This window comes from Hippoglossus stenolepis, chromosome 9, assembly GCF_022539355.2.
Source record: "Hippoglossus stenolepis isolate QCI-W04-F060 chromosome 9, HSTE1.2, whole genome shotgun sequence".
NCBI lineage: Eukaryota > Metazoa > Chordata > Actinopteri > Pleuronectiformes > Pleuronectidae > Hippoglossus > Hippoglossus stenolepis.
In genome coordinates, this window is record NC_061491.1 from 24,331,264 (window position 1) to 24,345,603 (window position 14,340).

General features: G+C 43.5%; 1 protein-coding gene across 2 annotated transcripts in view; it reads left to right on the forward strand.

Moving 5' to 3' along the window:
- The first annotated feature begins 770 nt into the window (after positions 1–770).
- Positions 771–14,340, forward strand: part of col27a1b (collagen, type XXVII, alpha 1b) — a 62,094-nt gene continuing 48,524 nt past the window's right edge. The window contains exons 1-4 of one of the 2 annotated variants that reach the window (XM_047341325.1): positions 771–1,297; positions 3,386–3,444; positions 7,229–8,514; positions 11,389–11,442. In XM_047341325.1, the coding sequence (XP_047197281.1) occupies positions 1,245–1,297; positions 3,386–3,444; positions 7,229–8,514; positions 11,389–11,442 (1,452 nt within the window). In that variant the 5' untranslated portion in view covers positions 771–1,244. The remainder of the gene's footprint in view (positions 1,298–3,385; positions 3,445–7,228; positions 8,515–11,388; positions 11,443–14,340) is intronic. The other variant, XM_047341324.1, reaches the window with a different exon arrangement.

The following is a 14,340-nucleotide window of genomic DNA, read 5'->3' on the forward strand; positions in this document are numbered from 1 at the left end:
GGAGAATAACTCAAGATTACTTCTGCACCCACTGGACGGTACGAGCTGTCGATCACACCGTAACCACGCTCTCATGCACACTGTGCTCTATCGTCTATTTGACTCATCATCCTTTACAAAATCAAGCTGTGTTGAAGAAGACTTTAAACTAGAGATTGAGACCATCAACTCTGTTTGAAAATGTTCACTGACGTTATAAATCAAGTGAGACGTTGAATAATTGTCTCAGTGGAGTCGCCCTCTGCTGGTCATTCGAGAGAATACAGGTTTCAGGCACTTCTGCATAGGCATCTACGTCTATACCCATTTTTATTTAGTGACAGTGAGCTAGCATTCACGGTACCAGCACCCAGAAACTGGTTAAAATCTACTCTTAATTTTCTTATTTGCGTGTGTGCCTTTCTTACTCAAAATGTCACGTGAAAAATCCTAATTTTATTTGTTTCAAGAGTTTTTTTTGTGTTTGTGGAAAGTTTTAGTGCAGATTTGTGTGGGGTGGCTGAGGGGGCCCGGACTCCTGCCCTCAGTATTTCTAAATTCCTGTGTACGGCCCTGCTCCAGCTGCAACAAGCAGATGTGTTCAGTCCATTTATAACCAACACACACACACACGCACACGCACACAAACACACACCTCTGGAAAAGACACACCTTCATCCAGCTGATGGAAACTGAAGTCTTCCCTGGATGTCAGCTGAGGGCGACAGAGGGAGGTGTTCCCCCTCCTCGCTCCTCAACATTTCCCTCGCTCCACAATAAACTTTCATTTTGGGAAGTCGACCGCACGCACATATACACACACTCACACACACGCACACACACACACATTCACACACACACACACACACACACACACACATACAGTCGTCATCCTGTCCTGCCACTGTTCTGTTCCCGGGAAAAGCTGGACCCGCACTTCACTTCACCTTCATTGTACTTTTTGCAAAACGCGCGTAAAGGAGGACGCACAAGAACCTGAGACGCGCGCCGGTGGAAACTCTGCGGAGCGTCTCCTTTTTTGTGAATTCTTCTAAATTCACTGTCATCCACTGGGATTTACAGCAGCGGGACCATGACAGAAACCAGCCTTTTCTCTGCCTCTTTGTGTGACTGTTTTATTTATGTTTGATGGTGATTTTTTTTTTTCTGGAGCCGTTTTCTCTGTGAAAACCTGGAATGGAAAAAGTTGATCTGCCTCGTGTGGACTGTAGTAAAAACTCCCAGGAAAGAATGAAGTAACCGCGATGGAGCCGGACAATGCCCCGCACTCCAAACTCAAAACCACTGGAGTCGGGGGGTGAGTCGATGTTTATCTTTATTTCTCTATATTTGATCAGTTATCTGACATTAATACGCTCGTGAGAATCATTTAAAAATAATAAATGCACCGTGCACATTCTTGCAAAGATAAGCTGCAGGTAAAGAGTTGATATAAGTTGTTATATCTGTGGTCTGCAAAACTTGCTGCAGGATTTGTGGAAGTATCTTAAGAAATTAAAGGAAAAGCTTCATGTTTTTCATAAAATGCACAAAACACACGAGTTAATGAGTTTCAATGGTTTGCATGCAAACATGTTTTTTTCTGCTCCACACAGAGTTCTGTGCAGTTTGCTGTTGAGGCTGTGTCTCTGCAGCTTGTATCACAATGAGCTGCCAGACGGTCTGGGACTGATTTCAGGGGGAGAGAGATGTATGAGAGGAGGAGTAAAGTCCTCTCCTTCTCTTCCTCCTCTCCCCTCCTCCTCCTCCTCCTCCTCCCTGCTGTGCATCTCACTCAGCTGGTTGGCTGTCTGTCCCAATGGGAGGGGGAAATAAAACACACACAAAAAAAAGAGTTGCATCATATAACCCTGCTGGACATGAGAGAGAGAGACTTGGTCACAAGCTGCACTTTTTTCAGTTTTTTTAGTTTCTGTTGCTAATGGCAGTGCAGCAGTGGGACATGAAGAGGAGGGAGGAAATGTTTTTACTGGCAAGTCAAGTGTGCCAGTGGTTGACCGATGGGTTTTCTTTTCTGCGGCTCTGTGGAAAAACCGCAAATGTAAAAGATTTCCTCTAACTGCCGTCTTTATGGCACTTGTCACCGAGCCTGCACCACTTCAAACTCCACCGGCTCGACAAGCGTCCAGTTTCATGAGCTTCACACAAGAGAAGCACTGAGTCTAGAAAAACCAACATCATCTCTGTGATAATATCCTGTTACGCTCCTCAGAAATGATATAACAACCTCTTATCAGCTCTGTGTGTGAGCACTCAACACCCCTGTCATCACTTGTCTCGAGATATAAATGTCACTGAAAAATCAATGGCGGAGGTTTTGCCGCGCGTGGGCTGGGGCGAGGCGACAAATGTCACCGCCGCCACGTGAAAATGGAATTGATCGAACTTTTGCAGGTTGAGAAAATCCTTCACCTTTTAGATCCATCACGTCCGAAAGTTCACGTTAGAAAATAAAAAGCTAAATTCATATATTTGAAAGTGTTAATCATATCCTTCAGTGGAGAGTGATGCAGCGGTGTCAGGTTGTCAGATGTGCTCCAGTGGGAGCAGTCACCTATAAGCCGGTTGAGCAGTAGCTTATCTGGTTTAAAAAACAGATGTGAGACCCTGAACAAAGCTGCTGCAGCTGCTGTTCTCACTCTTTCTGCAGCAAAGTCGTGGTAGGAGGAAGTTTAGAGCCAATTCCAAATTAGTTTCATCTTTACATGTTACAGTTTAGGCTTATTCCAGGTTCTGTAAACACATAAAAGTGGACGTGGGGTTCGGAAAGTGAAGGTTGGTGCTATAAGAAGTCAGTTTCTATAGAAGTCTATGAGAAAATGAACTTATTTCTCACTCAGTAAACATTTTCATGTGGAGTTTATGGTCTCAATCTCTAGATTCACGTCTTCTCCAATACAGCATGATGTTCATTTTGTAAATCATGGTCCCATTTAGAGTCAAATAGACCCTTAAGCATTGTATCCATTGGGGCATACAGCTCGTCAGGCTCCACCCCCTAAAGGTGGCACTGACCAAAATGCAAAAATCGAGGCTTCAAACCGACAGCTCACATTTTCCACTTGTCTGCAACTTATGATTCAATGTTGTGACTTTTATTCACTTGACTAGGGATCATGTTAGTGGATGGGACATGGGCCAAACTAAAAAAAAAGGGTGAAATATCACGACTGATAGCCAGACTGACCCGATAATAGTCGAGCCTGTGTATTGACAACACGATCACTAAGTGGGCTGAGTGGTAGTCACTTATTATTGCTTTCATATTTTAGAGGATGAACATTAATCAAACCATATTAGAAAGAAATAGCAATTTAATATCTAGGCTCGCCTGGTCCCTTGATTATCAGTCATAACGTTTCCAAACTGTTTTCTTCTTCTCCAGGAGATTTCTGATTCTTTGGACGATTCTCTCCTGCTCTCTGAGGCTGGCACAGGCACAAGGTAAGTAAGTGTCTACTGTGTGTGTGGGGGAGGGGGGAAGTTACAGTGACACGTTCAGGTGTCTCCGGTGCACTACAACACAGTGAGAATATCCAGAGCCTAAACTAGGTGACACAGGTTTATCCAAGTTCTTCAGGAATGATCTAAAACAAGCACAGGCTGTCGATTTCTCCTGCGTCAGCGTCACTGATTGATCGATCAAGGTCAAAGACTCTGATTCAATACATTCACTCATCCCTGGATAGAATATTAAGTCTTTGTTGGAGATGAGCTTCACTTTTCTGCCTTGTCCCATTGAAGTGGTTGTTTGTGTGCTCCAACACTTGAAAGTGGATTAGCTGGGACCTGCAGACATCCTTCACAGCACTGCTTCTAATTCAAGGGGCATTGTCTTCTACACAGTTTGATGACGGTGGAATTAGAGCTAGATCCCATATTGTCAGTAGAAACATTTAGAAAAACCTGATGTGTTGTGTGATGCACTAATGTCAAATTGAGAAATGGTTCAGCAAATATTCCTGAGATCTCGTTATCAAACCTTCATGACAAATAAATGTAATCGAGGCTTGATATTTTATAGTCCAACCAAATATTCAGAACTTGAATTAAGAATATAAACACACATGCAAATCTTTTCTACATTGTTTAATCTGTAAAATAAAAGTTTTCATATCAGGAAACATTTGTATGAACATGTGAAAAGCTGTTTTTTATTGGTCAACCGATAAACAGGCTCTAGTTAGTTGACCCATCAGCCTCGTGCTCAGCTTTAAGATCTCTCTCTCTCTCTTATGTCGACTGAGTCTCAGCTGTGCCCTGATGTCTGCGGCTGCAGTCGGGTTTCTGTTACACAAACTAAAACACCCATAACCAGCACGTCGTCGGATTTTCGCTGTCAATCAAAATCCGCCAGATCTCATTCAATTACGGCTCTTCCCAGTTTCTAGACGCCTTTTGATAACGCGCCCACGCGTAACTGTGTCTGGCAATTACTCCGTAATTCTGCCTTTGTAAGCTGATATTTTCCTCCCATGATGACTGCTGAGCGTCTACAGACGCGGGGATTCTATATATACGAGGACGTGCTCATTTGCAAACTCAGATCCTAATGAGGCTATAAATCTGTTCAGGCAGGCTGCACTGTAATAACACTGCTGCTGGTAGAAAGCTGCAGAGTGTTTCTATCACATGAAGGATGTTGTCTATGTTGTTTTCTCTTTTCATGTGGAGATGGGTTGCAATGGAAGGTCTGCAATTGTAGACCCAATCCAAGATAGGTGTCCTGCACCATCTACTTCTATGTTTGCACCTTGGAAACTTAATTTTCGATTTGCACAGGTGATGAAATTGAGTCTTTTTGCAGCGTTACCATGGTTACACATGCTTATTAAGCTCCACGTTTCCTCAGGCGTTTCACGGCCTGATCGAGTTCAGACACTGCAAAGCATCCCTGGAGCAGATTTGGGGTCTGTAGATGTAATACCAACTATCTTCCAGGTGATGGCTCATCTGTCAGTGCCAGGAATTAAACCAGCAGCCCCTGGGATCACTGCATGACCTACCACCTCTCGGAGGCCATCTAGGCAGCAAGCATCCGTCCATCCATTATCTCTACAGCTCATCCTTTGAGGGTTGCAGGGGGGTGGGCATTGAGCGAGAGGAAGGGTACAACCTGGACAAACAACCATTCATGCTCAAAATTCTCCACAAATTCTCCCCCCACACAGAAAGGATTTCAGATTCGATCCCAGAGTCTTCTTGCTGTGAGGTGACGGTGCACCACCACTGCACCACCGTGACACCCTCCAATAACCTGTTGAGTCAGTGGCCAACAAAATACCCCAAACTCCAAAACGTCTCTGGATGCAGAGTTCTTGAAGCACAGTTTGTGATTTATGTTAATTGTCGATCAATTACCACTCATTGTCTCCATTAGAAGACTGAAGCAGCCGCAGGAAATCTTCAGTGTGCATTGACTGAATACTAATAGTGGGGATGCATTTGTCTGGGAATGGCGCTGTGTTGTTTGCTCTTTGGCAGAGTTTTGTCTCTAGGATGTTCTATAATACGCCGCTTTCTATTTGTTCCTGTTCTTCAGGAAGTCACAAAAAGCCATAGGTGACCTGCCTATCCTCTTAGATTTCAGGAAGCAGGGAAAGCTGTGAAGATATTTCCCAAATCACAAAGTAAAGGGATACCCTAGCTGTCTTTACACCGTTTTAAGATTTCAAATCTGTGCTGTAGAAACTGAAGAAAGTCTTTGTTCTTTCAGTTTGTGTTTTATGTCGTTTTTCTCTCTGGCCTCCCACTGCCTGCACACACTGAGTGGGGGGTTTCCCTTCCAAACACACAACGTGTCTATATTTGTGTTTCCTCTGCTGAGCCATAATTCATAATTTAACAGTTTATTTCAGAGTTGCCCACATTTGGTTTGCATTAGTCTGGAAAAGGAGGGATATGTGAGATTCCATATATAAGCCTTTAGTTTCTGCATCGCACGTACTGGGGGGAATTACATACTGGATTCAGGATATGCTGATTGGCTGTGGGGGTTGATCGACTCTTTATTTTCCAACCTTGGTAAACTAAACAAAAAGCCTGTGTTTGACAGGACTGATGACTTGTGCCAAACAATAGACAATTGTAAGATAACTGGACTTTATAAAATCACGGATTGTTATGTGTGTGAACGTGATGTCCAGATTTAAATGAGCATGTGTTGTTTCAGTGGCTCTAACTTTAGGTCCGTTAGGTTGGGTCTGGAGGTCAGTAAATACATCAGAGTTATTTCTGATTATTTTAGCTTTATTTCTTGTGGAATATCAAATAATATGAATTCAATAACAGATACACAATAGATAAGTAATTTTTTGTGTTATCCTTTTACAATATGTGCTGCAGTGGGTCACTAGTTGCTCAGGATCGCCTCTTCAAAGGCTGTTTCTTGCTACCGTTAAACATGGATTTAATTAAACTCAATAAAACTGCAGATCTAATCAGAAACAGTCTTAAGTACACACACAACACCTCAATTTATAAAAAGAAATTACCTGGATTTCCCTCCCATGAGATGCAAGTGGTAACTAAAGCGTGCAGAAAACACAGCAGTACGTTTCCACGAGCTTGCGCCCCCGTGTCAGAGCGATCGGCTTTAATCAGCGTACGTTTCCAGAGATAGTGAGGATTTCTTTTCTGTCTCTGCACTAATACACCTCTTAACCCCCCCACACACTGTCCTCTTCTCTCCGTCTCCCTGAGATTGTTCTAATTCAGACTGATGCAATGATTACATAAATTGCTGCAATCTCAAAAACTGGATGCTGATGTATGGCCCTGTTGAAGATGTTATGCGCCCTTTATTTTGTAAATTGCTTCTGCTGCAGCATTTCCATTAGTCTCACTTTAAACCTGTGAACTCCCTGCTTGACATCACAACATATCTAATTAGCACTTATACTGCTGCACGTTTCTTTGTGCTTTGGAGTGGGAGACTGTGAATAGGGACCTCACATGAATTAATATGGTATCTCCTTAAATATAGAACATTATTAAGTGCATAGTTTATTCTTTGGACATTTATATATTGTCATACTTTTCCTTTTTGTAGTCTGTGCCATTACTGGAGGATCCTGAAAGAAGAAAGCCATGTACCCATCACTTTGTTTTATAAGCTTTGAAATCAGGATCGTATCGTAAAGAACATGTGGTTCTTGTTTGGTATCTCTAGATACTTAAAGTGTATAAAGCTACGAGTCACTGACTTCCTTCTCTTGTCTCTCTGAAGATGTGGATGTTCTGCAGCAGCTCGGGCTCTCTGAGCGAAGGCCAGGCGGGTCACCATCTTCAGGCACGAGAACCATCCCTAATGGCATCATCCCCTTCAAGTCTGGAATCATCCTCACCCCGAGGGCGCGGATTCAGGTGCCTCTGCGCACCGTTATCCCTGCAAACTACAGCTCCGCCAATCTCTCCCTGATCCTCAGCTTGTCTGTCCATCGCGTCAACAGCGCTTTTCTTTTCTCAGTTCTGTCCAAAAAACGGAAAGTGCAGCTCGCGTTGCAGTTCGTGCCGGGGAAGGTTGTGGTCCACGTGGGGCAGAGGAGCTCTGTGAGTTTCGACTATGATGTCCACGATGGCCGCTGGCACAGTCTGGCCCTGGACGTCCAAGGCCATGAGGTGTTTCTATACACTTCTTGTGGAAAGCAAAGTGTACATGCTGATTTGCCTTCTAAAAAGGAGGAGGCCCTGGATCCAGAGGGCTCTTTCCTGCTGGGCAAAATGAACCACAACTCGGTGCCATTTGAAGGTGCCATATGTCAGTTTGACATTTATCCATCTGCTAAGGCAGCTCATAACTATTGTGATTACATTAAGAAACATTGCAGAGAAGCCGACACCTATCGGCCCGTACTTCCACCCCTTCTACCTCTTTTTTCCACAGACCCAAACATTACTGTCACTCGTATAACTCCGCTGTCACTGACAGAGCTTTCCACAGAGGGCCAGAGGCCGACTCTGGCTTTGACGGCGGAAAACACCAGGACTACAATTCTTGTCCCGACTGACCGGTCGATGACGCAAAATCCAACATCTGTGTTTCCAAAACCTGGTGCTGTGTCTGTTTCTCCACCGCTTCATCCAGGGTTGGAAAGCCCGTTCAAATTTCCAACTCAAACGGTTACTACATCACTTAGGATCAACGTGACACCCCCGAACCCAACTTCACACGCCGGAAAGAACACAGAGCAAAGAGATACTACTGCCAATGGGGATAGTATGGATTTACCTGCCTCTACTAGACCTTCAGAGATGAAGCCAGACCTCCAGACCATCCCTGCTTCCACACAGGGTTCTCCTTCAACCGCCTACCTTCCCCATAAAACCCAGTTGAGCACAGTAGCTCCAAAGGAACCTGAGCCAAAGGTGACCGATGTGCATGATGTCAAACCCACCTCGCTTATTCTAGTGACTCCAGCTGCAACAGATGGCTTCCAAACATTCGACCAGGAACCGACCCACTACTCGCTGCTGGCTGGAGCACCTGGACTAAAGGGAGAACCAGGACCACCGGTGAGTGCGTGCGCGCTGAATAAACACAACACAAACATGCCCCAGAAACCCTTGCATGAACCAAAGCACATTGATCACACCCACAATCAGTGCATATTTGTACAGGCACTGCAGAATTGTTATTCATCTCATGACATGTTTACATTAAAGTGTTTATGTGCTTATCTTACGAATTAATTCCTTATGAAGTAACAGAGGCATGTTTTAATTCATCATTTTACATCTTTAGATCACAATGATATAGCAGCTCAACAGCTCAAGTTGGTTTGCCACTCTCTGATGTTTCCATTCGCTGCTGATGTGTCTCTTGTTTGTGTGGTTTTGTGAATCTGTTGGCAGGCATTTGCATTTCTAGAGTGTTGTCTGATTCGACAATGGAAGTGTTGTCCGTGATACTGACGGAGATCTTCAATTTGTTTCATTCCCTTTCTTCAATTAGTTTTTCCGACTAGCTTCAAATGCTTTTTATGCGGTGTTAAAGATTTTCTATCCATTTCAAATTGGTGCTGACTAACGTGCTTCTTTTTTTTTGCAGCAGCAGAGGTAGAAACAGTGAGGTTTGAAGCTGCCCTTTGCCGTTTAGTGGTTGTCTGAGTGCAGGGGCTGGCGGTGAGGTGTCAGATTCTTCTGAGAGGACTTGTATTTGACTGCTTAGAGAAGGGATACTTTAAAAGCAAGGTCAAAGGTAAAAAAAAAAAAAGTGTCTGCAGCTGTGGTATCCCTCAGGGTTCAATTTTAGGCCCACTTTTATTTTATGCTTTATATGCTTTGCCTTGGCTCTATTTCCTTTTCTTTTCTTTAACATTGTTGAGTTGTCAGCATGTGACAGAGCCGTGACATGGGATATAACATTTTATTGGCTCTCAGGATAGGTCTGACATTTTTAATGTCTGTAAAAACATAAAAATAAAAGCATGAAATCTACTCAACGTGCACACCACGTATAGTAGAGTCCAGTGACAACGTGTTAGAAATGAAAAGATACTAGTGAAGAGATATTCATTCATCATTTTAATTAGATCATCGTAAGACTGCAGGGGAAGGCTGACCTTTCTGAGTTCAGGACAAAGCTTTGGCACTGAGCGTCGTCCTAGTATTCTATTTTGACATTTATAAAGCAGTATTTGCAGCGGACTATGTGCTCCTTCTAGGCACCGTTCTTCTAGCTCTCTTTTGTTAAAGGGATGTCTCTGCCTTGTATTAGATCAGCGTTGAACAATACTTTAACTTAACTTAAATATTTTTTAAGTTAAGCTTTCCTGTGTTGGCAGTGATTAGAAACCACAGCTCTGAATGCCCCTGAAGCCAATCAGACCGGTTGCATCAGACAGAAGTAATTAACGCCAATCTATCCCTATTTGCTTCTATCACACTTGAACAGCTGTGACAAAATAATGACTTGGAGCCAGAGTTGCATATCATGAAAAGTTTATAAACCGTATAAATTCTATAAAGATGTCAGATGTGAGATCTAGCCAAGTCTTGGCTCTCACTCCAACAGCGGCTGCAGCTTACACAGCGAATCAGGTGTGTAGACTAACCTCAGAGTCATAGGTTCTGTTCACACCTGGTATTGACATGGATTTAGGCTGATCCAGTCACAAGTGGACAGCTCTAAGTACGTCAGTTTACACTCGGCATTGGAATGTGTCTCGAGTGATGGGATCAGATCTCACTTCCTCCGGTCTAAACATGTAGTTTTCTGTTTGTAGAGACTAAATTTGTTGTTGTTTTTTGACTGGTTGGGTGCAGAAACACATTTGTCGTGTCTGATCGGTTGCAAATGAAAAGAGAGAACACTGTTGATTAATGCATTTTGTATTTAAGGACGTCAGTTAAGGAGACGGCACTTCAATGTGGCCCAGGACACATTTGTGTACACATTTCTACACACCGCTGAATGGAAACGCTTTTTTGAGCAAAATGTATTTAACATGTTCTTTGGCCTTATACTTGAAGGAGGAGGGGTTTGTGACCTATACTGCAGCCAGCCACTAGAGGGAGATTAAGATGATTTGGCTTCATTTTTGCAGAGCTCTAATGTCATCCATCTTTATTTACTGATCAATTCCATCTCCATGTGTTCTCTATGCGTCTTGGGTCTGATCACCCGCTTTTAGATCGGCCCACTGAGATGATATTTCCCAAGATGCAATGGTGTGAGCCTTAATGTTGCTGATATTCCTTTTGGCTTTTCAAAGTGTAGGCTGGCTGAGAGAGTTTCATATTGATCTCGTCCAAGTCAGACGGAATTGATCTATTCATCTGACATTAGTACAGAAGCCCAGTTTATCAGGCACATTCTCCTTTCCCTCTTTCTTTAAATGTCCTGGGCCATGGGAAAGGAAGTAACAATCCGACGTCTCGGGCAAATCCAGGTCCCTCAGATTGACCCTCATTAGATTTGACCTCTCAGAGCTTTGCTAATCCAAGTATGAAATTGTTTTAAAGCTAGCTGATGTCCATATTTAATGTGATTGGCTGTGCCTGGGCCAGTGTAGAACACGCTGCCAGTGCAAAGAATCAGACTTACAGTCCGTGCACTGTGGTGGTTTTGCACGGAAATAATATTGGCTGCAGAAAAACAGGGCTGCTCCGGCCTCTAACGAGACATTTTCATGTTTGCCAGCGTCTCACTGGCCGAGTGCTTGGTGATGGAAGTTGGCTTAAAGTTGCAGAGAAGCTTAAGATGTAGTTACTGATTTAATATCTACCTTGAGGGTCTTTTATCTGCTCTTTCTTCATTCTGAACTGTCCTGTCTATTGAAGATTTCTTTGAAATGACACAACAAAAGGCAGAAACTCGTCTTCATCCTCGCTGTTTATGGATTGACTTCACTCTGTCCCTGACATCTTTATCTTTTTCCTTTTCAGGGCCTTCAAGGACTTCCAGGGTTGCCAGGAAAGCAAGGGAACAGGGGCCCAAGGGTGAGACAAGTTTCCATTTACCTTTACTTTAGTTCCCTCTTTCTATAGTTTCCACGATTTCTCTCTATACCCCTCCAAAACCTGAATGATGCCATAATCATGTCTGATCCCGCATTATCGTACGATCACACCGCTATGAGTGCGCTGACAGGGACGAGCTTTGAGCATTCACGATCAAGCACTCAGTGACATCTTTGGATCAGGGAACATTATTCATCCAGACGTTAGTTTGCTTTGGCTCAGGGTTTGATCAAGCTGTGCTCCTCCGCTGCCAAAGTCCATCTGTAAAGCTGGAGACCAAACAACCATAAGCTACAAACCTGCAGGTTGCCAATTTGAAATTAATCGAACACATACGGTAGGAATTACTCGGACATGAAAAAAGGTTGCGCAAGCGTTTATATAAGCTGCATTTATATATAGGAGAACAGCGGCGGTGCTTAAATTAGGCAAACGTCCTATGCTAACACAAGTGAATGCCTCTAGTGTGTTGAACGCAGTTCTGGAGCCTTCTCTCTCACTCTGGAGCTCAGCATCCGTCTACGACTGTGAGCTCCTGATGGAACCAAGGAGTGAGAGCAGATGTTATTTCAAGCTCATGTTTTCAGAAGAAATTTAAGAAGGGGGGACATGATTTGTCCCAAGCGACAGTTTGTTATTATGGTTTCTTTCTACTGCCCCGTTACTGATGGATGTCTGTGCCCTTTTAATCGGCCCCTCTATGAAAATGAATGGAGCAGAAGTCGTATTTCTCCTGAGATTGCAAACTTGGAAAAAATGGAGAGATAGCAATGTTGGTTGCAAAGTTCCTGTTGAAGTCCTCCTGCAGAGCACTCGTGTGTGTGTGTGTGTGTGTGTGTGTGTGTGTGTGAGCTACCTGCCACAGCCCGTGAGACTGCGGTCGGGCCTCAGAGGGGGTGGGCTGTGGGAACCCAATCTCTTTAAACAAGGAAGAAAGAGGGCTTTGTCCCCATCTTATTAAAGGCATTTAAGACCCTGTCTGGAGCTCAGCAGCTCTATCCAGTAGCGCACCAACCTCTATAGAGTTCATTCATCATCAAGCTCTTGAGACCCAACCGCAGGCCACGTCGACCTAAAACCTAAGGGTGCAGTTCAGGTTCTTACTGATTGTTTTCTTGAACTGTCAGAATTTTTTCCTCAATAGTTCAAATGATGAAGAAACACCTCGAATCCACACACGACTCTCAAGTGGATCCGATCAGGGAAAAACCTGCACAACCCACAGTAGAAGATTTTTATTTTTACAACATAGGAGTTAATGAACGGTAACTCCCCTCATTTAGCTGCTCAAACAGTCATTACACTCTGTTGTTTATGTTTCCCTGCTGTTCCTCAACACTGCTGGTGGCTGAGGATCATGCACACTGAAGAGTAACAAAAGTGTAATGTTGTTTGTGTGTGTGTGACTTCAAGACAACAGCCTCCTATTGTTTTACTAAGTTGAACAGGCGTCGAGAAATTTAGGACACGTGTGATGAATTTATTGTCCTCAGCATTTTCTGACTTGCGGAGAGAAACTCCAATCATGGGAAGCTCCTTCATGTTTCTCTTTCAATCCAGATGTGGAAGAAGTCGCAGGGGAGAGAGATCTGATGTGAAACATTTGCTGTTGCAGGAACTGTGTGGTCTTTCTGGGGAAAAACTTGGGCAAGCTTACTCATCATAAATTCTCTACAGCAGCTGGAATGTGCCGGCACCTTTAGGGATTTACCTCTGTGATGGCGAGGTGTCATGTCTGACTGAGCCGACAGCCTCATCGCCCCCGCCGCTGCTGCGACTGAGCGGCATCTGTGATATGTGAGAGCGTCAACGTTCCTCGAAACTGCCATAAGCCCGGCAGAGTGCCGGAGTTCACCCGGCCCCGAAGGGAAAGCTTGAGAGTGGATCAAAGAGGGCTTTGTGCAGAGGAACAGACCCACCAGCGTGCAAGTCACTATATGCCGGGTTTCTGTAAAATTTAAAACATTTGCATAATCACTGAAGGAATGGTCGACACTGTATGACGACGGAGACTCAGCTCTGAATTTGCCACCGGTTGATTGGTGCGGAAAACAGAATTGATTTATGGATGTTGTCACATTCAGACTCTTCCGAAATATATCACATGTGTACGGATCGATGAGCAGACACTCGGAAGCTTGATTAGCATTTTCTCCGTTATTATTAGTTACACAGACACTTTCCACTATTGCACTTGAGCTAACAGGGAGCACATCGGGAGAGTTGAAGTCTGGTGGCAGAGTTTTCACAGATGCCAGTGACACAGAGTTCATCGGAGTTCATCACCAAGGAATTCTTCCACTGACACCAAGCATATGCAGACCAGTATTCTAACAATTTCCCATGCTTTTGAGTTTGCATGTATTGTAAAAACTGTAATTTAATCAATACTTACTAGATGGAAGTATTTCTGTATATATCAGTATATTTTAAGCCCACCTACCAGTTACTACCTCAAAAAAAGGCTATGTGATTATATTTCCTGCTGCAGCAACACTACTTGAACAGATGTATGAAATAAAACAGCACTTCTACTGCACAGTTTTCAGCACTGAAACAATCTGTCAATTAATCAGACTAGAATCTAATTTTTATTTCGATCCACACACTCATAGATATTAGTCCCCTAAATGTGATCCATGAATGATCCATAAATGGGTCATTTGAATTCAGAATTTACATTTTGAGGCCATGTAGGATTGTTGCTATTTATTTTCCCCATCCTTTCACCAGGTTTCATGGAAATCTATTTGATAGTTTTTGCGTAATTCTGTTGACGAACAAACAAAACAAATCGTTCAATCCTCGGCGAAGGTTCCAGTTCCCATAATAACTTAATCATTCAAGTCATTTATATGGCAAAGTCGGCACTTTTTT